Raw genomic sequence first — 26,410 nt, forward strand, 5'->3', positions numbered from 1 at the left:
TGGAGTTAGAGCCGTGTGTGACTGACGCACGAGATCATATCACTTTCGCTCGCAGGAAGGTACATTGGCTTCCTGTCCATCAGAGATTCTGCTTCAAAGCATCCTGTTTGGTGTAAGAATGTCTAGCAGGTGAAGCCCCAGGCTATCTCAGCTCATGTATTCAGAGGCTACCGTATAGAAGCACTCTCCGCTTAAACAACAAGGACCTGCTGATGCAGCCTAGATTCTCCTTTAAAACTTTTTGGATGCCTGGGCTTCAATGCCTGGGCTCCAAGGGTCTGGAATGGCCTTCTGCAGTCTCTAAAACAGCTGCCATCAATCGCCCAATTTAGAAAAGCATTGAAGTCTCATGGAGAAGGAGTCTAGGACCCCCCCACTCTTCCACCCCCTCTCTTCCTCTTACACTTCCTTTTACTGCTTTTTGTGTCTTTGTTGTTATTTTCGTCAAGTGAGCGCCCTGAGGCCTGCAGACCTGTTGGCGCTATACAAAAATTCTATAGAATAGAATAGAAAAGCCCCCTCCTTCTGAGGTCCTTCTGGGTGGCTTTGGCATGCCACGGGTGGGCTCTGTCACGCTAGGGCAGTGGTCTTCATAGTTTTGTGATGAGGAGCCACTGAACATCCCATGTGTACTAAATGTAGATGACTAAGGGGGATAATGACCAAGTGGTCGAAGGACCAGATGGAAAGATGGGGTGGGGTGCCACAGCACCGGCAAATTTACATGCTAAAAGCATTTTCGACTTTGGTGGCGGGCAAGTTAGTTTGGACGGAGGACATTTTTACTTTGGACTTCCTGACCACTGACGAGCACATCTACTTCCTTTTAGATAGGTAGGTTTTCCCTCTAGCAATAGGGAAAGTTGGGTCTTATTTTTATAATTTCACTAACGATCGTATAGAATGTCCTCCGCGTGTCCGACTCCTCCTTCATACGCGCCACGAAAGCTTAGTTGAACCGTTTTAGCATTCACTTCCTTTTCCATGCAATGTTAAAGTGAATCGTTTGTTCCTACACCCGAGTCCCTTTTCTTGCCCCATCACACTTTAACTCCTTTTTTGCCCCCTTCAGCCCCTTTTCTTGTGCCGGTCCCTTTATCCCCCCTTTTTTTTATCTCAACCACTTTGATCCATGTTTCCAGCCCACCTTTGGTTGACCCCAGACTCTTGCATCCCTTTTTCTTGCTCCCTTTAGCCGCAATCCCTTGTATCCACTTTTCTTGTCCCCAGTCGCTTTTCTTGCCCCCAGCGCCCTCCCCCGTTTAGCGTGGCCTTTCCCCCGCCTCGGCTCGTATTTGGCCATAAGAGCCAGGCCAGAGCCCTCAGCTCGGCCCTGGCTCAGCTCCACCCCTGAATTACCTGGCTCTTCCATGTCTAGTAGTTACTGACTGCATTCTGGACACCCTGATTGGCTAAAGAGAAGTCAATAACGGCCTCCATATGCTTATGGTAGTTATTTCCCCTGCCATGTAGCTGCACCCTTGTCTACGGCTCGGGTCCACAAGTTAAGTAAAGTTCGATAACTATCGTGAGCAATTCGAGGCCCCTTGGTGTCGAGACGGCCTGGTTTCCTTAAACGCCTGCTACGCTGTGCGCGAGGCATCCTAGCGCGAGGCCGACACTAGCGCTGCTGCGGATGGGCCTTTGTTCAAGGCCCAGCCTTTGCGCATGAGCGGGACAGCTGACCTCGCCCTGCTCCCGTGCAGCTTAGCACACTTGTGCATGGAGCAGGTGCTACCGTAAATGGAGCCTGGCCTGATACGCTGCTTAGGCGATGGCATGCACAAGTGAATGTGGGAAGGCTGGCTGGTGGGCTCTGGGGGCGCGGGTGGGGGAGAGCAGTGACCCTCCCCTCTCCAACAAGAATGAACCGTGCTGTAATAGGAGCGATGCATGAAATGCAAAGTACCGTGCACTACTCAAGCTTGCTTAACCTGGGTGCCTATACTCTCGTGTGTTGGTAGAGTCTCCCAGTTGTCCTCTTACAAATGAAACTTAACGCAAGAGAAACTCTGCGTCCCAATAAAAAAAAGAAAACTGCAGTTTTTAGATACAGCCGACATTGGCGAGTATGATCTCCATGGCAGTCCAATGAAGGAGCCATTGTCCACCCCGAGTAGGGTAGAAACCAAGTGAAATGTCTATTCGCTCGCACAAGCTGTATCACACTCTTTGCTGGGGCAATAAGGACGCGAAGGTCATTGTCCTAAGCAGTAATGCCCCCCTCTCGTGATCTATAATAGTCTTGTAACGTGAAAAATTGCATTCGTAAAGAGAAGCAGGGGGTCCCCCTGGCGGCTTTAAACTGTTATACACCGCGACATCCACTCACAGCCTCTCCAGAATGTACTTAGCTAGAGAGCTCTTCTCTCACTCTGGTGGCCCCTCTGTCCTTTTAAATAGGGGCCACCTGTAGATCAGGGCATTTTATTGTAGCTTATTCCCCCAACAAGTGAAAGTGGTACAGTTCATGCAGTGCTAAGTTATAAATATATATCATATATTAATATGACATTCATAACGAGCCTGTACACAAGTGTTTCTAGGTGCGAAATTCAGCAGATGTGGGAAGTTATGACCTGCTTAGCTCGGCGCGCTCCCGTTGATGTTAACTCGGCGCGCTCCCGTTGATGTCCCCATAATGCCATTGTGTATGTCATTGTGACTCCCTTCTCTTGTAAAGATTAGCATTGCGCTACATCAAGAGAGGATTGTGATGAATAACACGTGTCGCTTCCAAATAGCGATGCTACTAACCAACCCCACTAGACAATCTCTCCCCTCTGCATACACCGATCACACTCTACACAACCACACCTCCAAAGCACTACAAACCGCACGCACTTCACTACATCGCAACAACAAAACATAACACACATAGCCTCGCACAACACATGACGGCTACCAAACGAAAAGCACTTCTAATCTCAGCGAACTGTGTTCACTGAACAAGGCTACCAACAGCACATCACAGCTCTCTTGCTCTTTTCCCGCTCAAGGTGATAGTGCGCGGTATAAATATCCATAACATAATATGTATGTGCTCATGGGCTTTGCAACGGGAGCGTGCAAAGTTATACAGGTCATGACTTCCCACACTCACTGAATTTCAAGGGTTTTGTTGCTAGATCAGCACTGCACCTTAACTAAGGGTTGTTCAGTGAATCTCAATGGTTTTGTTATACTCTCCTTTTTTTTTTTTTAATATGGGCTACTGACCGTGGGCTTCGGCTGTGTCTATAGTTGATTTTTTTCAAATACGTTTCTTTTGCCTCCAAGAGGTGGCCATGCCCTCTCTGCCACACCAATACGTTTCGTTTGGGCACACTAGCTGTGGTCTTTGGTTATGGCCAGTGGCCCCGGCCATGTCCACTTTCCATTTTGCACTCCTTGACATGTTGCCCCAGTAGGTTTCGTTGGGGGGGCCACTAGCCATGGCCTTTGTACGTGTCCACTTTATATATTGCACCATTTGGTTCCTTAAAGTAACCCAGTACCCATATCCTTCAGCCACACCCATTACCCCCCACCTCCCGACACCTCACTGCAGCTGTAAAATTCTTTTTATTTTATGAATCTCAGTTTTTAACTCTTTTCACCATCACCATGGTTATATTTGAAATATACTACAAATAACCATGCTAGTCCGTAAATACCTGCAAATGAGTGCGTATTTTTTCACATAACGCACTTTAATTCCCGATCCCATCTTCTACTATAACCCTGGTTATCCCCAGTATAACCCCAGTTATGCGAAAAGGTTAGAGCTCTGAAATTGGTCCCTAGCCCCTCCCCAACTGCTCATTTTTTCTTTCCCCTCTCCCAGCCTCTGGCATTTTTGTAACTTTTTGTTTTCAGCTAACCTCGGTTATACACGTTTTAACCCTGGTTATCTCTCGCATTGAACAAAAAACAATGGCGTCTTTTTAAATTTCTAAAATGCCTCGCCAATGCATTGTGGGACACATATAGCTATAATTTTGAGAGATGGGGACACCCCCTTCTCTGTCAAATATTTTAACTATTGGATGGAATAACCCCAGACCCCTCCTGGAAAGGGAGTCAACGCTTCATGCCCAAGTTGCTTTGTACCTGGTCCCATTCCGTCCAGCGTTTTTTGCTGCACGCTGCACAGAAACGTTGACTTTTTCTCTATGGGGAAATTAATGGGAGAAGGCCCAAAATAGCAGGGTTTTTTTTGCTTTCTTAATAACTTTTTCATTGTTTGACAATTCTTTCGCAAAATGTCAAGTCTAGGGTGGCCGTGACAAACCTATCAGCCAACTCTGTCATGCAAGTCAAAATGTATTAGCAATTACATTTTCGGGTTCCCTATGGCACTTGATACTCAATTTAACTATAGTGTGGTGGTATTATATATACATATATATATATATATATATATATATATACACACAGTTGGGGTAACCAGGGGAGGGTAAAAAAGGTGAGGGAGAGTGTAGATAAGGAGGAGGGAGGAGTATATTGTGGGTCCCTTCCCATTAAGAAAAAAAGATCAAATTGCTGTGAAAGAACTTATTGCAACGAAGCTTACCACTTTCACATTTTTGGAGATGAAGCCACATAGAAGAAAATCAGGGCGAGGTGACCCAAAAAGGGAAGTAAGGGTTCTTCCTACACACCATTGTTCTAAATTAAACTAAGATATGCCGCTCCTAATGTGACACTGAAGCCGATATATCAGCACCAGGGTGTGTGTCTGAATTCTTAAAACCTTCATAATATATTTCGTGAGCTGGAGGCTGGTTTGTGTTTCGCACTCGACTGGATGGGATTCAGACCGATCAGGAAGGTGGAGCTGAAGCCGAATTGAATGATTGACAGAGATTCCCATTGAGATTCATCCTGGTGGGCGCAAGGTCTTTGGTGATTTTGCTTAAGTTTAAGCAAGAGGGTGGATGGCTACGCGGCTGGCCTTCAAACCAGAATTCCCACCAAAATGTGGGAATCGGCACCCAGAAGAAACAGTGGCTTTTTAAAGCCACCCTTGTTTGCTTTTCAATTCGAGGCCGGGATCTACCAGAAATCCCTGTGATTGTTTTCGAGTCCTTACAGGTGTATTTACCCGTTCGATCACTGAATGTTTTGAACTACAACTCCCATAATTCCTAGCCAGAAAATTCTACAGTGAGTGCACCTGGGAGTAGTAGTCTAAAATAACAGGAGCGCTGCAGATTTTGGAGCCTTTTCCTTCATAGACACCATCGCAGTAGATTACAGTTTGATTTTCAGATTTGGTCTTGATTATTCGTTTGTACATAGCCCAGTATCATAAGTATGACAATTTCACAATAGAAAAACTATGATCGCAGTTCGATGCCATCATGGCTGTTGTGACGTTTGCAAGAAAAAAAACGAAGAGGACCACAAACAACAATCTGGACGAAAAAAATGTCAATGTTTCATTAAATCAGAGCTAGGCTTGTCAACCCTACAAACATTTTTAAAAATCCAGTTAGGTTTTTCATATATCCGCAATGAGTATGTTCGTCTCGGGTCATAAGCTGGGAAAGGGCCATTATCCCAAGCAATAATGACCCCTCATGAGTTCTATAAGGCTATTAGCACATAGTGGTAGTAGCAATAATTGTGTTGGAGTTGTGGTGGCGAAGTAAAACACGTTAGTGTAATAGTAAATAGACAAACTGCGGTAGAAAATTAAATGTGGTTTTATTTTGCAATATTTAAAAGTTGTCTTCAAAAGTTAAGAATTCAATTGCAAACTTGGTTAAACTGGAGTGGATTTGACATAAACATGCATTAAGCATCATGTAAAAGTATACGGTTGCTCTCCAAGAAAGAGCAAGTATGGCAGTGTCTTGTTGAAAGAAAGCTTGCCTGGAAATTGTATTGTTTGCCTGTCTGCTTTTGAAATCAGAATGCAGTCAATCCCAGTAGTTATTGACTACACTCTGAACATTCTGATTGGCGAGGAGGTGGTCAACAACATCATTATTTGCTAATTAATTAAAATGACTTTTAATGGACATTACTGATATATATCATATTGATTTTAATGTTTGGTGGGTTGAAGAGCTCAGCCCTCCAGGAGTCTGTCCGAACAGGTATGTGGCAGTGTAGACATGTTGTCTATCAACTCAAGCAGGGCTCAAAATCTGTGATCGCCAGTAGCCATTTTCTAGAAATACTTGTCGCTTGGCTAGTAAGAAATGGTGTACTGTGTGTATCTGTAGAATTAAGGTGACAAGTAACTTTTCTTTGCAAACTTGCAGCTTGAAATGTGTACCCCCGAATGTACCCCCGAATCAAGAATTGAATAAGCAATTAAAGAATTAAAACATTTTAAATATCATAAAGAATTCAACCACACAAAAATAATCTCATGGATTCATTTTGTCTTTTTGTTTAAATATTGTATTGCAGCTGTGCGCTGCTTTTCTGATCCGTGATGGCCCAACATGGATGAGCCCATGAATACTAGGTCATTACAGTGCAGCGCCTTGCATGCGTCCATTCAGATGCTTGCTGCAAGTGTGCTGTGCAGCTGCTGGCGAGTGATGGCGGATGCTGTGGCCGCGCTTGACCCTGGTGCCAGTGACCCTTTGGGTATCTCAGAAGTTCCAAGTTGGGTGGAGATAATGGGCTGCAGCTAAGGTAGTGTCGGCCAAGGTGTGCTTGGACCCGTGTGCATTTGCGTACCTCGGATGCCACGGCTGGCAGGGCTCAAGTCGAAGGTACATGCGGGGGGACGGAGTCCACCCACTTATTTCAGAGGGTGGACTCAGTCCCCTCCCAGCTAAAATTAAAAATATTGAATGTTCTCTTTGAATTTATGCATTAAAGCCGACTACGGGGACCGAATCACAGTCATCAGGTTTGTAGGCCGGCCACTTCACCAATGCACTATATAACCTGATGAAAAATAACTAAAAGTAAAATGTCCCATATCTGTACTGAAAGTCCCGGTGAAAACATTTGTATTGGTTCTTGGAGTTTAAACATGCACACCTTTTAAAGTTTTCTAAAACACTATTAGAAGAAAATATCCGCTCCTGGTTGTGTGTGTGTGTTGTTTTTATGAAAGGCAAATGCCATTCGTCCTTTGCAATTTGGGTGGTTATGAAAAGCCAATTTAATGAAATGTGCATACTTCACCTTGATATGCTAATGTCTGGCGACGTCACATCCGATTGCATTTGTTGATGAGTCCCCCCACTTTAATTTTTAGGACTTGACCCCTGAAGGCTGGAGTTTGGGGGGGTAGTCCCAGTTATGATTGCTAGTTTATCAACCAAAGCCAAGGTGACCCTGCTTCTCTTCTATGTGATGAGAAGACTTTGGTTTTGCTTGAGCTGTGCTAGGCTTTCTGCTTGTCCTTTCCTTATGTTGCCTTCCTCTGGCCACCTCCCCTTTTTTGGTCTACTCCCATGTACGAATTCTCTTGTTCCTCATCACTGGAGCTTTACATGCAAAGCGCTAATTATTTACGCAAGGGTAGACATCGCAACTAGCCAGGCACAAAAAGTTGCTCTCCCCCTCAGTTCTCTAGAGGCGTGTAGCATGCCATATCTTACCCGCCAAAAGTCAGTTAACACAATTAACTGTGTCACATGCTAAAACTCCAGCTCTTTGGATTTCCCCTTACAATCGAATCCAAGATGGCAGAACTGGACACTTAGATGATGATGGATTAATAAACAGATATAATGATCTTTCTAAATAGCATATAAATAAATGACTTTGTTAGCCTAATTAAGGTATTGACTTGTTGTTTTCTTCTGGATCAATATATATATATAATTTTAAGATAAGAAGACATTTGGAAAGCTGTTCCTTTCCTTGTGGATCATGGTCTAACCCCAAAGCAGCGCGCCTCCTCTGCACAGGCACACACGCAACCACAGACCGCTTGGGGAATACGACAAGGCTTATGTACATAGTTGTCTTGGGAGGATAGCCCAGGGGCAACGTGCTCGTCTTGGAAGCAAGACGACACGGAGCAACTCAGGTTCGATCCCCAGGTCCGTGCTTAGAAACCTCTGGGTATTAAGCGCGTTATAAATTAACCTATCATGTCATATGTTTTAGGGCCCCCTATGCAATGGCTACAATGGCACTCTGGCCAGAGAAACTCACAATAGTTCTGATTAAGAGCTGCCCCTCTATCCCTTTTTAGTTTTGGCTTTTAAGTGGTGCATTAAGGCCACTTCTAAGCCTAAACTATTGCATTGGAGTCCAGATAGGAGGAATATAGAATGTGAGGAGGGACACTAAGCCTCTAAGCGTTCTTTGGTTATTTACCTTTGCATTGCCCGCCCATGATTGTGGTAACCGCTATTTCAATTTCCACCCACTAGCTTCAGTTCTCCGATAAAAACACACCCCTCTATGGCATCTGTTTGACCGAACTCTACTACAGAATAGCACAGCACTTTGGTTAAAGGACCTGCCATTGTTATTCCTAGACAGTCTGCTGAGAGGTAATGGCTTAGTGGCCACTATTGATGAGGTCTCAGTATATTAATAACATCTCAATCAAATGTGCCTTCAGTTACCTGAATTATAGACAATATGTGTTTTCCTGCATCTGTTCCTTGCCCTGAAACCCTGGTAAAAACATGCAACCGTTTAGGCTTGTGTGTAGATATTAGACACTTCTATTATCAAAACGGTTCAGAGTCACAGGTAGGGATAGACTTCTTGCTCTGTGAGCATACACTTTTTTTTATACAAAAACAAAGTCCGGTATTTCAACAGGTGTCACTGATTAGACACTTGCCAGGCACTGGCATCCTATGCTCTGGTACTCTCACCTTTCTCCAGCTGGTGCCATATTAAGGCCAGGTGCTACCGTCAGTGCCAATGCCCCCAGAGCGGGAGTGGTACACTTGCTGGGCCTATGGAATCAAGCTGCACCACTATGGGGAGGCCTGGCAAGGCGAGCACGTGTCCAGTGTTGTCCTGCTGGGCAGAGGGAACAGGGCCTCGCAGGTCAGACGGGGCGGTTCCGGTTGGGTACAGGGGCAATACTGTTTGCATACGCGTGGTCTCCTTCCAGGCCGCCATGGATGAGTTAAGAAAAAAAGGGTTTCCCAGCGGTTATGACTGTCTCGAAGATTTACATCCATGCCCTTTTGATGATTATAAAACTTGCCAGCGCCTGTTTTTCCATATTTGCTGCTTCCAATTAAAGCAGCATTTTCTTGTAAAATTCGTAATGAAAATCACTGCTTTCAACATGTCTCCACCAGGGGGCGCAAGGGCGGGTGGTGACATGTTGCTTTACAGAGAGGGGGAGCTCGTATAAGCGCCCCCACAGTGTGATGCTGCTGTTCACCTGCTCTGATCTTCCTGTTCTTAGTTTGGATGTCTTCTCTTTCATTCATTTTCAGGAATTCTGGAGTTTATTAGCCTGGCTGTGGGCCTCGTCTCTATCCGCGGGGTGGACTCGGGACTGTACCTGGGAATGAACGAGAGAGGGGAGCTGTACGGGTCGGTAAGTCTGTCTATTTATGTTTCTCTTTTCTTGTCACGTGTTGCAATGGTGGCCCCATCAGCCGGCGTGAGGACAGCTCGCGCAGACCTGCGGACATGCGCAGGACGAGTGCTGCCCATCACTGCGCCGCTGAGCCCAGAGCATTAACCATGAAAAGTCTATCAAGCCCCAGTAAATCCACCGACCCCCTGGGGACTTGTGCACGGCCATGTAGGGTGCAAATGTGTTCTCGAGAATGGGAGTACGACCCAGCAAACCATTGATGAAATCACACTGGTCTTGCACCAGCTTTTCCCAAATGTACTTACTCCCTTACCAGCCCGCTCACTCAACTCACCCATGCAACCCATCCGTCCTATCGCTCACTCACTCATTCCATTACCCGCCCACCCTTTCCATTCACCCGCTCACCCATGTGCCATCTCCCTCACTCCCCCGCCCACTCAATATCACTTGCACGCTCACTCAACTCACCCATCCGTCCTATCGCTCACTCACTCATTCCATTACCCACCCACCCTTTCCATTCACCCGCTCACCCATGCACCAGCTCACTCACTCCCCCGCCCACTCAATCTCACTTGCACGCTCACTCAACTCACCCATCCGTCCTATCGCTCACTCACTCATTCCATTACCCGCCCACCCTTTCCATTCACCCGCTCACCCATGCACCAGCTCACTCACTCCCCCGCCCACTCAATCTCACTTGCACGCTCACTCAACTCACCCATGCACCCATCCGTCCTATCGCTCACTCACTCATGCCATTAGCCACCCACCCTTTCCATTCACCCGCTCACCCATGCACCAGCTCACTCACTCCCCCGCCCACTCAATCTCACTTGCACGCTCACTCAACTCACCCATGCACCCATCCGTCCTATCGCTCACTCACTCATTCCATTACCCGCCCACCCTTTTCGTTCACCCATGCACCAGCTCACTCACTCCCCCGCCTACTCAATCTCACTTGCCCGCTCACTCAGCCCACCTACTCACCAACCCACCCTCTCACAAACACTCAACCACCCCTCTCATTTAACTCCCCCTCTCCCTAACGGACCCACTCGCTCGTTCAGTCACTCAATTCCAATGTTGTACACAACACAAGCCGTTTCAAAGTGCATTGTGTCCATAGACGCCACTGCGGCCTATTCTTGGATAGGCTCAACTCATACGCAGAGGTCGAAGTGAGCGGGAACGGTTGGGAGCAGAGTTTCATTACTTTTTGCATCTATTTTCACCATTCCGGAACTGCTCTTTGTGAAGATAAAGCACACTTCTCCACTTTATCAATAGCAGCTTAACTGAAATCTGTTTCAACTCAATTGTCTGTCAGGCAGCATGGCTGCAACCCTGGATACATGTGTTGCACGCTGCTCCCCTCCTGCCTATCCTGTCCCCCGCCGGGGTCACAGTTCCGCTACTATTTCTGGTGCACTTCTGCCACTGCTCATGCCACATATAATGCACCCACTTCCTTGTTAGTCTCATCTCATACCACCATTCTACATTCATGGCAAAGTTGACAAACTAAAGAGAACGTCGCCAGCTCACTTGTTGAGTTTTTTGTGTGCGTCAGTGCAGTAATAGCTCAAGCTTTAGCCCCCACCAAGGCAGTATTAACACTCTGCAGGTGTTCCCTGGTTTGATCAATTGTAGTCCTACCTCACTCCTCAAATCCCGGTACCCGACTCCGACCAGGCGCTGGGTGGGTACCACCAGGAGATTGCATTTTATGATGCAGTGGGCCAGGCTGCATGTGCGCATGATATGACGCAGTGCATGGAGGGACACGTGAGCAATCACATCCTGCATGCGGTATAATAAAAGCAATCTCCCCTGCATGTGGTAAAACGGCCTGCATTGATTGATTGATTGATATTTTATTTCTATCGCGCTCGTACACAAGTGTTTCAGAGCGCGACAAGGCAAGGGAGGGTAACAGGGGAGAACAAAACAGCGATCTTACTAGGCCCAGTGACATTGAGAACGCGCAAGTGCATGTGAGAGAGGGGAGGGGAAAAGTGCATGGAAGGGGGGAGAGGTGGAAAGTGCGAAGCAGAGGAGAAATAGATAAATAATAATAAATAAATAATTAAGGCAACAAACAGTGGTAATGCAGCCAGCAATTTGCAAGTGCCAGGTTTAAGGCAGCAGACAGGGTAGGTCTGATAAGTGCAGGAAGAAAAAAAAGGGGGGGCTGTATGGGTACAGATACAGACCCAAGTGCAAGGGGTGGCCCGAGGCAGTGCGGGAGGGTGGCAGGATGAGCAGATACCTGAGCCCAAAAGACGGAGGGTGGCCAGGTGCACGGTGCCAAGAGAGACCAGATCAGCAGGGGAGAGGGGGATTGAAGGCAGAAGAAGAGAGGAAGGTATTGAGGTGCTTCCGGAACCGGAGATGGTTCTCCTCAAGTTTTAGAGTGGCAGGGAGGCTGTTCCAGAGGGAGGCCCCAGCCGAAGAGAGAGATCTACCCCCAGCTCATTTCTTAGAAAAACGACTGACCCTCAAGTGGTAACTGCTTCCTTTTTGTTGTTGTGCTTCATGGTTAAACAGACGAGAACTGGGCCAAATGACGACTGTCTAATATCTGACTGTTTACACTAAACTCAGAACGTGGGTGGCACATGCTAAATGCACGAGTTCTAGAGAAGGTCGTATAGTGAGTGGCACACTCGTTGGCAGCAGCTTTGCTTCCGTTTTCTGTCACTTTTGCTTTACAGGCCTGCTTTGCCGTCTCGCTTGCTATGTAAACCTGCATTCCTATGTCTCTACATCTGTCTCTTTTGCTGTCCCAATAGTTGTCTCTAGTGATAGTGTTGTCTCAGTTTAAAGTGGCTGTTGACCTCCCTGTTCCCAGGGCTTTAAGTGGGCCAGGGCTAGCCAAGGCTCAGACCCGGTAGTTTCCAAATATTTCCCTTGAGCCGGGGCTCTACAGGGCTCTCCGAAAACACTTTCCCGGGCCATGGGCTTGATTCACAGTGCATTTTTCAATGGGATTGTGCCATTATAAAATCAGGCCCCATGTAGATACAAAGGTAGGTGACACTACTGCTCTTCGCCAGTAAATGTCATTATCAATCATGGTTATAATTTCAACTTCAGTTAAATACATTTTGAATTAAGTTGTTTTGAAACAGGTTTGATTATTGCAATACTTATTAAAGTATTGTCATTACAATGAGGTTCGTTAGTACATAAAAATCACAGATTTCTTTCAAACGATCAATGGAATTGCATGGTGCAGTGACCCGTTTTGATTTGAAGTTCTATTTTATATATGAAATATATTTATTTGTCTCAATATTTGCAAGCACATTTATCATATGTGATATATATTTTAAAGTAGACTCTACTACTCCCTTTCATTGAACGTATGAAAACCTGTTTTGGTCTTTCAGCTCACTCAACGTGGGCCAACCTCTGTTAAAGCCTTTGGCATTTGAGGGTCCGTCTGACCTTTTTAGGGCCCACCCCCAAAAATATGCATCACTTCTAGCTCCCCCTCGATTTCTTAACCAACTTAAAGCACTGCCTTTTCCCATCATCCGGTGCCTTTCTGGGCATTTGCGGTCCTGCTCCCGAGTTTGGCAGTAACAGCAAAACATGTGGTATTTGGGAATATCTCCTGTTGTATGGCTCTGCCAAATCCCAAGTTTCAAACCTGAAACTCTTCACTACCACCTTCCTTTGTGTGGAGGCCTTTACCACGACACAAAAACATGACCAGAGGAAATAGTACCGCATGCGGTAAAACAGCACGTGGTACTATGGTATTGCCCCAGATACGACTCCCAAATGGGGAAATGACTAAAGGGTGTGTACCCTTCAAACTTACTGCATGCTTACCGCAATCCGTAACGGTAATTCAGTTTGGAGGTATTTCCAGAGGAAAACACTGCCAAACTAGTAAACTGCGGTGTCTCCATTATCAGTCTCTCTCTTGTTAGTTTCTTAACGTTGTGATTAGCTACTAGTCTCGCTTTCCCTTTGGCTATGTGTAAGTCAGTCTGTCTCTCTCTGCATCTGGGTATTTCCTTGTGTTTCCTATCATCTGTAACTATGCCTTGTTTCTGGACCCCTGCTCTCTTACCACCGGTCCTACACTCGCTCATCACTTCGTCTGTCTTCAGGTCTGGCTTTCTATCTGTCTCTATCAAACCATCTTTGCTAGTAAGATAGCTCAGCTAGTTCAGCTCCCCTTTAGCGATCTGTGCAACGTGCAGTGAATGGTGCCGACTCCACAATGCCAACTCAGTCCTTCATCCATTTCAAGATATTAAATAGATTGGCATAAAATCTTTAAGAATAATGCTCGTCATTATAACGATTAGAAGCGGATAAAATTGGCTATGAAATCATGGGCGTAGATGTCATGTCCCCCAACATTTTCAGCAAAGTTACTCCACTGTGTGACAACGAATCTCTCTCACACTCACTCACTCTCACAAGGAAAATACCATGCGACAGAGGTAAAATAACAATGGAAGTTTTTTCCATTTGCATATCAAACCTTTATTTCCAATATCGTCGGCTCCTCAACACCCAGGGACGGACACACATGCATGGATCAAGCGAGTTGATAATCTCTTCCCATTGCGCCCCATTCTGCCAGGGCCGCATGCCGTAGCTACTAACCCGCAAGGGCATGCGGGTACAGAGCTACTAACTAACATGGCTGTGCCCCGGGCTGGGAACCCGCTGACTGGTCGCGCTGCACTGACCCGCAACTTGCCTGAAGAGGATTTTTTAAAATGTTTTTATTTATTGAACAGAAAGCATGCATTTTCTAATGCAAACGACTCATATAGCAGGGGGGCAGCGATAAAGGCAGTCCCTGGGTATGGTATTTTTACAATGGGGTGGATGGAAAACCAGTTGACGAAAGGGTAATCCCACCAAACGCGTTTACCGCTACTGCCACTCATTTTGATGGTAAATTCACCAAATTAGAAGTGGGGCGGGAGCAGTGTTCTTACCCATTATGGGCTCCATGTTGGTTCTGGGGGAATTATCACTGCACTAAATCCTCCCCTTTTCTGGAGGAAAAACCTTGAGCAAAGCGCTGGGGGATTTCCCCCCAACTCATACAGCGGTGCAGTAAAAGTGGCAGTAGATGAATTCGCACCACTTTTTACCGCCGCCAGAAAACACACAGTGGGGTCAATAGACCAGGGGCAGTTCCACAGATCAGGCACATACCCATTGGGTACAGTGCCCAGCAAAAGTGAAGACAACTGAAAATAAAGAGGTCAAAGGAGCTTGCACTGAAAAGAACTATGCTGAAAAGGAGGACAGCACAAATAACAGGAAATCAATCAAAGCAAAGGGAAAGGACTTCTGGCAGGGAGCAGGTGGTCGGGGTGGGCAAAGCCTGGAGGGGGGGGGGCTTGGACGCACATTTTGAAAGTATACCTTCACAGATGGCAAAATGTTTATGAAAAAGATGGGGCTCCCGAGTCGAGCTTGGGGTGGGGTATCCGGGGAGATCAGCAGTTTCACCATTTATTCGAAATCAAAAATGGATCCAAACACACGTTTAAAATAATGTCCATGTATTTGGATATCTTTTACTTTTTTTAATAGCAAAAACAAGTAAAACAATATCAATTTTTTAAAAACTTTGCGTAAAATGTATATATATATATATATATATATATACCACGTAGATACATTTCTGTGTAAATTTAGTTATTTGTACCTCCTCGTTTTTACGTCCAGTGTGAGTTCTTATTCCTGGGATATTACAGAGAACGGGTTCTACAACCTAGACAGTCTTTGGCCTCTGGTTATCTAACCCCGGTGTCCTGGTACCTTTAGAAGACCTGCCGCCATCTGCTGCTATCATTAAGAGGTAATTTACGACCGCCTTCTATAGTCTCTGGATGAGGAGCAGTACCTGCCGACCGGTAATGCCAAGTTCTCCGTCAACGAGTCGTGTCATTTCTCCACGTCGCATTTTTTCGATGGTACACAATATAATTAGAGTCATGGCTTTGCTACTAATTTAGAGCAAGACATGTTGCTGCTCCTTCAAGGAACACAAGGCAATGCTCTTTTGATCTTTTTTTTTTTTAAGAGATTTCATCTTTTGGAAGTATGATCTTTTTCTCCGGGGAAAGCTATGCGTGTGTAGATAACGTAAATCTCCCGGATCCACTGAGGATAGAAGTGTCAGCTCTGTACCCGTGGTGTCTTGCCCTTTTCTCAAGCAGACACCAGGAATGAAAAACTAAAAGGGATTTTGGACACTAAGAGGACACTTGGGAAGCATTATGGAGTATTGACTGTTCATCAGCAGCTGGGGAGGAGCAATCAATAGAGAGTCAACTCCCCCGGCCAGCGGGGCAGCAGATTCTCTGAGGCGGGTCTTCTACATCCTTGAACTGGACGCAACGTTGGCTGTCAGGCAACAAGCAGTCCTTTGTCAGTTTCGGTAACCCTTTGTCAGTTTCCATAATGGTTTATAGAAGGGCATGTTTCACTAGAGTAATGTGCAAAGCCTTGGCATCCTCTCGGGTGACACATTGTTACTGGAGATATAAAAACAGCAGCAACAAGATGTCTACTCGAACAGCAAAGATTGGTCAGAAGCCTGCAATGTTCCTTTTACACGAAGACTCCAGAAGCAATTCACTTGTCTTAGTTTAGGTTTAAATAACTATAGAAGTCTTTATATTTGCAGACTCAGTGTGGTCAGTGTACCACAAATGCTGGTCGATGGTCTGCGTGGTTATGTTTAGTGTGTGCTATGACTACGTCCCCAGTCTGACCCTTATGGTGGGTGTGGGGCTAGACCAGCGGGCCATGTGCTACCATCCGGGTATCCTCCACAAGCCACAGGTAGGAGGCAGAGGAGCACCACATGAGACCTGCAGCAGACTAAGTGATTTCCCGAAAGAATGGCCTGATGCCATGCAGGGAAAGTGTGACCAGGGCTTTAAGTGGGGTAAGAAATCGAGGGGGGGCCCTCATTTGGGGGCGTGGCTTGTGGGAGGGGCGTGGCCTAAAAAGTACGCAAATCGTAGGGTATACACACATATATATAAATGTTATATATTTGTGTGCGTATGGTTTGTGTACTATGCAAGCCATCTTTTCTAAACATAGAAATAAGTAACATATTTCTATGTTTATAAAAGATGGGTTGCATAGTACACACACCATAGTAAGGTACACACACCATAGTAAGGTACGCACACAAATATATAACATTGATATATATTTGGTGCATACCCTACGGTTTGCCTAGTTTTCAGGCCATCTTTTTTGAACATTTCAGGTTTATAAAAGATGGCTTTGAAAGTACACAATTCAAGCCGTCTTTTATAAAGCTTTGACTACGGACAAAATTGTCCGTCGGCAAAGCTTTATAAAAGATGGCTTGAAATGTGTACTTTCAAAGCCATCTTTTATAAACCTCGAAATATGGCGAGGAATCCCCAGGTTCGCCGAGGGTTAAAGACGCCTCCGCGACCTGGGGAAACAAAGGCACAGTAACTGCCTCTGGTGACCTCTCGCGCGAGGGGTCACCAGACGCAGTTACTATGACTGACGGAAGCGGAAGCCAGTCACAGCGTCGCTGTGGTTGGCTGCCACTTCTGTCAGATCGCCTGACTTCATGGCAGGCGCCTCTCCCGTCGCGGCTGCGGCCGCGACGGGATAATGCATCCTGCCAATGTTGCAGGCAGTGGGACGGGGCCCGGGCGGGGCCCCGGCAGGACCCCGGCTCAGCCCCACTTTTCGGAGACTGCCGGGGCCTGCCACGGCCCACTTTAAGCACTGAGTGTGACTTTAGCAACCAACCCTCCTGCGTACAAACCTTGAGTTAGAAAATGTGTTGTGGAAACATCTCTGTCAAAACACTGCTGGGTCCACGCAATTGGAGCAGATCACTCTGAATATCTCTGTCAGACCATCATTGGGTCCAGGCACTTTGAACAGATCACTCTGAATATCTCTGTCGGACCACCGCTAGGTCCACGCACTTAGAACAGATCACACTGAATATCTCTGTCGTAACACAGGTGGGTCCACACACTTGGAAGAGATCACTATGAATATCTATGTCGGACCACCGCTGGGTCCACACACTTGGAACAGATCACTCTGAATATCTCTGTCGGACCACCGCTAGGTCCACGCACTTAGAACAGATCACACTGAATATCTCTGTCGTAACACAGGTGGGTCCACACACTTGGAAGAGATCACTATGAATATCTATGTCGGACCACCGCTGGGTCCACACACTTGGAACAGATCACTCTGAATATCTCTGTCGGACCACCGCGAGGTCCACGCACTTAGAACAGATCACACTGAATATCTCTGTCGTAACACAGGTGGGTCCACACACTTGGAACAGATCACTATGAATATCTATGTCGGACCACCGCTGGGTCCACACACTTAGAACAGATCACACTGAATATCTCTGTCGTAACACAGGTGGGTCCACACACTTGGAAGAGATCACTATGAATATCTATGTCGGACCACCGCTGGGTCCACACACTTGGAACAGATAACTCTGAATATCTCTGTCGTAACACAGGTAGGTCCACACACTTGGAACAGATCACTCTGAATATCTCTGTCGGACCACCGCTGGGTCCACGCACTTAGAACAGATCACTCTGAATATCTCTGTCGGACCACCGCTAGGTCCACGCACTTAGAACAGATCACACTGAATATCTCTGTCGTAACACAGGTGGGTCCACACACTTGGAACAGATCACTATGAATATCTATGTCGGACCACCGCTAGGTCCACGCACTTAGAACAGATCACACTGAATATCTCTGTCGTAACACAGGTGGGTCCACACACTTGGAACAGATCACTATGAATATCTATGTGTGACCACCGCTGGGTCCACACACTTGGAACAGATAACTCTGAATATCTCTGTCGTTACACAGGTGGGTCCACACACTTGGAACAGATCACTCTGAATATCTATGTCGGACCACCGCTGGGTCCACACACTTGGAACAGATAACTCTGAATATCTCTGTCACACCACCGCTGTGTCCACTCACTTGGAACAGATCACTCTGAATATCTCTGTCGGACCACCACTGGGTCCAGGCACTTGGAACAGATCACTCTGAATATCTCTGTCGTAACACAGGTGGGTCCACACACTTGGAACAGATCACTCTGAATATCTATGTCGGACCACCGCTGGGTCCACACACTTGGAACAGATAACTCTGAATATCTCTGTCACACCACCGCTGTGTCCACGCACTTGGAACAGATCACTCTGAATATCTCTGTCGGACCAGAGCTGTGTCCACGCATTTGGAACAGATCACTGCGAATATCTGCAGAACTGAATCACAATCAGAGATATCAGATGCACCATACATAGACTCGCTCAGTGAGACACACAAGACCGGCACATCTCAAAAAGAGTCAAGTGACTTCCAACACAAACAAAATGGACTTAACCCTTGCAAATATCTCTAATTACACTTGAAAACCCTTGCGTGAAGCCCGGCTGAGGGCGAGGCATTAGACACGTTTAAAAGGGGAGTTCCGCATGATAATAGCTTTGGTTGTTGGAGGCGGAGACTTGGAGCAGTGCATCCGAGATTGAGACAGGTGGTTGTTGGAGAGACGAGAGAAAACGAGTAAAGGAGGAGGTGGCGTAAGTGGCAGAGAGGGGTCTGAAGTAAAGTTGGAGGGACATCAAGTCATGAGAGCAAAGGAGGAAGTTGTAGGGTTCCATGTGTTAATATCCCAGCAAAAAAATATTGCGATACAAAAATATCGCATATTTGCGGCGATATTGAGCCATGGACCCACCCTGCGGGGGACACACCTGCAAACCCTGCATTATTTTTAAATGTGCAGGGGCCACCCCCTCAACCCCCGCTCCCACAAATTATCCCCCCCAAAAAATATCACCTATGGTGAGACAAACGACCATATGTACGGTGATATGTTTGGTGGGGATAATATGTAGGAATACCAGTTGTAGAGAGAAGTAAAGAGAATGAACAGAGGAACAAGTAAAGGAGAAGATGATGAATAGATTTATAAAGAGGGAGTGGAGTAGGAGGGAGGGTTATTTTTTTTATCGGACGAGAGGTGGAAGATCAGTCGTGGGAAGGGGATTTGGTGATCCCAGAATCTCAAAGAGAGGTGCCTGGAAAGTGTCGGGGAGCTTTCAGGTAGTACATTGTCTTAACATGTGGGTCCGGGTCTCCCTTTTGGAAACATTGTGGTAGGTCGACAAACATACTCAGGCTGCAGCCGGGTTAGAAGATGAGCTGGAGAAGCCTTTAGGGGGGGGGCAGGAATGTGGAGTTGAGACTATATTGGTTGGCGGGGCCAATGATGTAGGCTTGTTTATTTCCGGTCGATTTACCTGGTTTGTACCTTCCCAAAACCTCTTCCCAAAAACATAACGAACACATTTCTCTTTTTGAAAGAGACTTCTGTTAGGCCGCGTTTTCCCCCTTATACTCCATGACAGTACCATGCTGTGCATTTCCGCAACTCCCAGCTGTCCCACTTCGGACCATCATTATTTCGATCCTCCCTCCATCAGTGTCTTTGACCGACCCACTTTCTGTTACAGTGCCCACATCGGTGTCCTGCCCCACACCTGCCACGATCACAACTTTGCTCTGCCCCGCTTCCCATTCCTCCTCTGACAGCCCAATGGTCCTCATTCCTCTGCCACCCCCATCGCTGTCCCACTCATGCTGTCTGTTACTACCCGTCCCTTGACCTGCTCCCCATCACGCTGCAGACCAACCCCCACTGGTCACCCTAAACAGGAGCTGCAATGCAGGTCACAAGTACTAATTTTCCAGCCACTGGCCAGTCTTCTGCAATGAAGTAGTGACCTAGTCCCCCTGCTCTCAAATTTCATCACAGTTGCATCAGAGACCTTGTATGTACTTTTATGGATGGTCTACCATGTAACCAATGCATTGCGTCCTACTGGCTCATTAGCCGCCATCCTCCCATATCTTCGTTCTTGATACCAGGCCCTCAAAAAGTCCTTGTCACTTGGCCTCAATAGAACAATTTCCGTTAAAGGGGGTCACCAATGTGATGCCTCTCTTTATTTCGGTTTTGTTACTTCCAAGGAAAGCACCCCTAAGTGAGAGATCCATCGACATACTGTGCTTTGAAGTTAATGTGGTGCTCTATTTCCTTATCTTGTTTAGTTGTCTTGTATTTTGTTACATTGGCAGTGTAGTGGTGGAGTGTCAGTTGCTCTGGTATGAATTCCAGTGGGCTATTTCCAAGAGGTTTCCACTGGATCCAATTGTTCACATATGTGTTTTATGCATTTTCCAAATTGTTGTCAAGAAAGTTTTATAAGGGGAATTTCCATTGTTTCTGCAGTGCTTAGGAAGATAGCCCCTATGTTATGATATGATATGATAGGTTATTTATAACGCGCTTAATACCCAGAGGTTTCTAAGCGCGGACCCAGGGATCAAACCTGTCTGGCTCTGTGTCGTCTTGCTTCCAAGGCAAGCACGTTGCCGCTGAGCTATCCTTCCGAGAAATGTTTTCCTCTGACATAGGGCCACCCGCACTCCACTAGCTGGCATCCCGCTGGGCTGGTAGGCGTTGATCCATCGAAATTGAGTACCATTTAGTTTGATAATAACAACTACTAGAGCACTTAGAAGAAAGAAGAATCTGGCATGAAGCACTATGTGCAAATCTAATATTTTATATGTTACATATTATATCACTCATTAATCTTATATATATTACAGGCTCAACTGTAGTTTTTTTTAATGTTTGATTGGTTAAACAGATTAAACCTTTAACATTTTCTCCAACGTCCATACTGTCACCTCAAATAGATGTCCATTGTTTATTGATAATTAGTGATCATTTCCTGTGTCGGTTTTAAGCGAGGGAGTGCGGTGTGCCCGCTGGAATTTCTTCCTCTTCAGATCCATCTTCCTCCAGGGTCAACTGTAGTTATGGTACAGTTGGTCTCCCCATAAGAAGAGCACTTTTTGAGACACTTATAACTGTTCAAGAAATCCTCAGAAATCTTCTCCCCAAAAAAAGAACTAAAATGGGGTCAGCAAAGTGGAGGTCAAAAGCATCGCTGGGGGTCCCAGAACCTGATGTTTCCGGACAATTTCCCAGGTGCTCATTTTTGCTCTTAATACAGACAAGACCGCTGGACAGATTAGTGCCAAACCTTGGACTCGCCCATGATCATTTTGTGGTTTGGTGTAAATATATCCTGCACTGTTTTAAATGTGGCCAAAAACCAGTTAGTGGTACTTGCCTCCAGGTGGATTATCCACAGACCCACATACCATATTTCCAGGGAGATAATAGGTCTTATGTGTCTGTGGACCGCACCAGGGTCTACAGATACTGCAAAAGGTAACTAGAATGGCTAGCCTAAAGACAGCCAATCAGGTACATTAAGAGAGGGGGTGTATTTTTTTGTTTGTTTTGTTTTTTAAAGGCAGCTATTGTGTTTGAATTGCTATTATGTGGGCCGTGGTCTTTTGGCGGGGTTCATGGATGCCCAAGCCCACCAGCAGAAGGAATATTGCATCATACTTTTGGGTGCCCACCCCCTATGGCGTGCGAGTGGCGTTTCGAGGATGGTGCACTTTCCCCCCATTTTTTTAAGCAAATGGCAGTTTTGGGTGGGAGGCCCATTGCCCACCAGCTGGGTGCGCAAGCTTAAGCCAAGTTTTGTGCTCAGCATGAAGCCCATTGGCACAGCTACACCTGGTGGTCACCAAGTGGCCCGGGACCTGCAATGAGGGATGGGAGCAAGTTGCCACTGGGCCTGGTCGCAGGCCAGAACCTGTGGCCACTTTGGGTGGCTGCCGGAACCATGCTGCAGGCACCTTTGCGGCTCACCAAATTAGGGGGGGGGTCACAAGTGGCCATGGTCATGTGCAACTTGAGGTGTCTTGGCAGGCAGGGTTGACAAACGTGCCCCAGGAACAAGGCCAATGGCCCATTTGGAGTCCAAAAGGGGGACAGCGGTCATTATAGGTCAATTTAAAGGGTCCTACGCATGGCCAAAAACCAAGACCCTGAAAACCTGACCACTGGCGATGGTCAGTCATAGGTCATGGTGAGTGGCCATTACAGGTGGCTTGGAGGGTCAAGACATGGTTGAAGGGCAATCCTGTATTCAAAGTGACCACTGGCTATGACCAAGGCCCACAACAGGTGGCTTGTGGGCCCGTGGTATGGCCATAAGAAATCCCCCAACAAAGTCACCACTGGTCATGACCGCAGGCCATGGCTAGTGGCCTCTAAGCATGGGTATGAGGAATCTAAAATATTCAGGGCTGAAGATATACCACATAACTTTAAAGCAATTATCATTTGAAGCAATGTTCATGTGTTCCAGTCCTTTTGAGAACAGGCACTGGTCTCCCCTTGCCATATCTTTTTGTAACCATGATAAAGTGTTTCTTCTATGTCCATGCGCCTGCTTAGTTGATAGCAGTGCTAATTAATCTCGGTGAATTGAAATCATAGGTCCTCTTCGAGGCAGAACGAGAAGGGAGTGATAGTATAAAAATGTGCAGTATTTCAGAAGGCGGGTACACTTTTAATCAAAGTAAGACACCACTTAAAAGTATAGACAAGACAAGGTTGTTGTGAATTCACATTTTGCTTTGAGGCTCATGAAAGATGTCTGAGGCGAGTGCTTAAATTGGAAGCTTTTGCAATACATTTAAGAGCAGATCAACCACCTCTTAACTGACCCTACTGTAAACCGAAACTTTCCATTTGATGATAAAAGAACAAGACTCGTATTGTAATCGCTTCTGTTATACCGTATTTATACAAACATGACCAAGAACTGTACATGTAGATTACATGGAAATCTTACAAGCAATGCATGTCTTAATTCAGTCCTTTTTTTGTTTCACAGAAGAAGTTAACAAGGGAGTGCGTTTTTCGCGAGCAGTTCGAAGAGAACTGGTACAACACGTACGCCTCCACCTTGTACAAGCATTCGGATTCGGAGAGACAGTACTACGTGGCCTTAAACAAAGATGGCTCCCCGCGCGAAGGATACAGGACTAAAAGACATCAGAAGTTTACTCACTTCTTACCCAGGCCTGTGGAAACCGCCAAAATCCCGGTCATGTACAGAGACCTCTTCCACTATAGGTGATGTTGCCTTCGGCCCTCCGAGCAGTGTACATACCGGAGTTGGGTCGCTCGTCTCCTCGCTGAAGCTCTTTTCATAGTCATTCCTATAAACTACTTAGGTACCCTAGAAAAGCACTTACGTGGACTTCAACACAATGCCGCTCCTCACCGTCCTAAACGTATATCATGGCTATCTTCATCGGGGAGGGAGTGGGTGCCAGAAGGCGAGATGCCCCCCCATGTACAATCCTTGCTCTTCACCAGAGTAGGTACCAGAAGCAAGGCATCTCTCCTTACAATCTTTTGGTCTTCACTTCCCGTACCGCAGTGGGTACTGCAAGACGTGGGGGCCCCTATGTAAAACCTTTGGTCTTCAATTTCCGTACCGATGGCTACTCGAAGGAAGAAAGTGGAATATCACATGTCATGGATGACACCCTAAAAGAAACAAGCCAACCCCTAAACCTATGGATGCACGAGGGAACGAAGCACCACAGAACTGACACAGATGCTGCTGATAAGCTTGGAATTGGTATATGCTAAGGAAATACGAACCAACCTTTGGATGGTACCCTAATGAAGAAGTGGTCTTTGGGTATAATGTGTGGGTTCATGGATTGATCCCGACGTGTGATGTTCCTGCTGTGGGGAACGTTATTAAGATACAAGCATGGATACTGTGCCTAAGGACAAAACCTATTTATGAAAATGTATATTCTATTTATTTTATATATTTATTTATTTCAAAATAATTTTATTTTTAATGAGAGATGTTATGACCAGGGTTTTTTTTCCAACAGGGATGGGGGGAAAAACAAGGTCCTACTGATACAAGAGACAAAATAATAATTTTGACTAAGAGCTTGCTGGCAATAAAATTGTCTTTATATTGTGGACTACTCTTCTAATTTGTTGTTGTTCATTGGCTTGCCGTGACCGGTGCGTTTGCAAATTTTGGTTGGGGTGTGGGTATAGGCTAAATGACATTGGCCATATAGGTCGTCAAGCATTCAACACTTTTTTTTCTCCAAAAATCAACTCTTTTCAGATTCCAGCTGACCTACTTTATCTATTTTCCATTGTTTCTTGAACCCTTACTAGGGGGACCAGACATCGCGGTTTTGCCAGGACCGTCCCGGTATTTGCCCATTTGTCCCCCGCCCCACTACTCCTTCCCTGAGGTTTTTTTTTTAAATTTAAAAACCACGTCCCGGCTTTTGACCATTTGTCCCCGCCTCCCCGTCCCAAAGGTTTTTTTTTTTACAAACCCATCCCAAATGTTTTTTAAATTTAAAAACCCCATTCCGGTTTTTAATAAAGGGAGGGCAAACACTGTCACAATTCCAGCTAAGTGCAGGGAATTATTAAATTGTTTACATTTTCACAATCGGAATAAATATAATGCGATAAAAGGTTTGCAGTACAATTTAAGAGATCTCTACGGGTTTGAACCTGCAACGTTGGGGATACCAGCCACAAACAAACTGATTGCACCACAGAGAACTCTTTGCAAACAAGCACATGGAAAAGGCCTCTAATATCTATCAGAGCAAAAACTCCTTTAGAATGAACATGATTTATTAACTGGGTTATATTTATAGAATAAATCCCACCATTGTTATCCAGGAGAGGTGCTGAAAATACTGTGGGATCCAGATTTGGGGAGGGGACAGGGTTTATTGATGGGTGTGTTTTTAGTCCTACCTCTATGTCTGTGGGTAGTCCAGATTTTGTTATTTTGAAAATCTTTTTACCCTACCTTACACACTACCACCAACCCACGCAATACTGACCCATGATTCCGTAAACACATTCATCACATCAAATTCCCAAAATTCCAATTTTTGTCGATTAAGATCACAGTCCGAAGATGATTTTCAAAGACCTACGAGAAGGTCCAGAGGAAGTAAAGGAACCCACCAGGATTTTCACAAGAAGATGTTTTACTCTCTCCTTGACCAAATCTGAAGCATCAACCTGGTAGGCATAGTGAGCAATCACTCTGGCCAAGATAGCTCAGTGAGTTGAATGCTTGTTGCTTTGATCAGCAGGTCCCCGGTCCAAATCCTAGCAAACTCGACTCAGCTGATCATCTTTCCCAAGATCGATAAAGTGAATACCAATTTCGATAGGGTAATAATAATGTATGTTCATATGTTCTATGTAAAGCACTTTGGATAAAAGTGCTTTATAAATAACAAGTTGTTGGGCCTCAGTAAAACTCCGGAGTAGCATTTTTTCCGGCACACGAAAATGGGCAAGAACCGGGTCAAGCCGAGCTTGGCAGACCCGGTAATTGCCCATTTTCGGGTGATGGAATCAAGGGCGTCCCGATCCCCATTCTGCCCATAGGGCTGAATGGGGATGGGGACGTCGGATGCACCGGCACACTCAGAGTTGTGCCGGTGCATCCAACGTGCTCTGCTCGCGGGTGCCGTTACACCCGCCAGGAAAAACCTGGCGGGTGAAACGGCACCCGCGAGCAGAGCACGTAGTATGGGGGTCCGGGAACTACGGTACCGGAATGCTTACCGGTACCGTAGATCCCGGACCGCCAGGGTCGTAATGAGGCCCATTATCTTGGCAATCACCCTACTAAAAAACTAATGTTTACGCATAGCTCTCTGTAATATTACCCATCTACGACAAATTCTGGAAGGGATATTCATGGCAAAGATGGCAATAGGAAGATGTTCATCACTCAGTTGGACTTGGATTTGGGCTGAGTGCAAAGCAAAACAGCCAGTCACTTTCTTGCTCCACTTTAGAAGACCATGTTCATGAGT

The 26,410-nt window shown here is 46.0% G+C and overlaps 1 protein-coding gene across 2 annotated transcripts in view; it reads left to right on the forward strand.

Annotated features, from left to right (window-relative positions):
* FGF16 (fibroblast growth factor 16) overlaps positions 1-24,532 on the forward strand; it is a 44,855-nt gene extending 20,323 nt beyond the window's left edge. Inside the window, exons 2-3 of one of the 2 annotated variants that reach the window (XM_069612583.1) lie at positions 9,375-9,478; positions 23,401-24,532. In XM_069612583.1, the coding sequence (XP_069468684.1) occupies positions 9,375-9,478; positions 23,401-23,646 (350 nt within the window). In that variant the 3' untranslated portion in view covers positions 23,647-24,532. The remainder of the gene's footprint in view (positions 1-9,374; positions 9,479-23,400) is intronic. The other variant, XM_069612584.1, reaches the window with a different exon arrangement.
* Positions 24,533-26,410: the final 1,878 nt, after the last annotated feature.

Source organism: Ambystoma mexicanum, chromosome 5p (assembly GCF_040938575.1).
Source record: "Ambystoma mexicanum isolate Mex_15411 chromosome 5p, UKY_AmexF1_1, whole genome shotgun sequence".
Lineage (NCBI taxonomy): Eukaryota > Metazoa > Chordata > Amphibia > Caudata > Ambystomatidae > Ambystoma > Ambystoma mexicanum.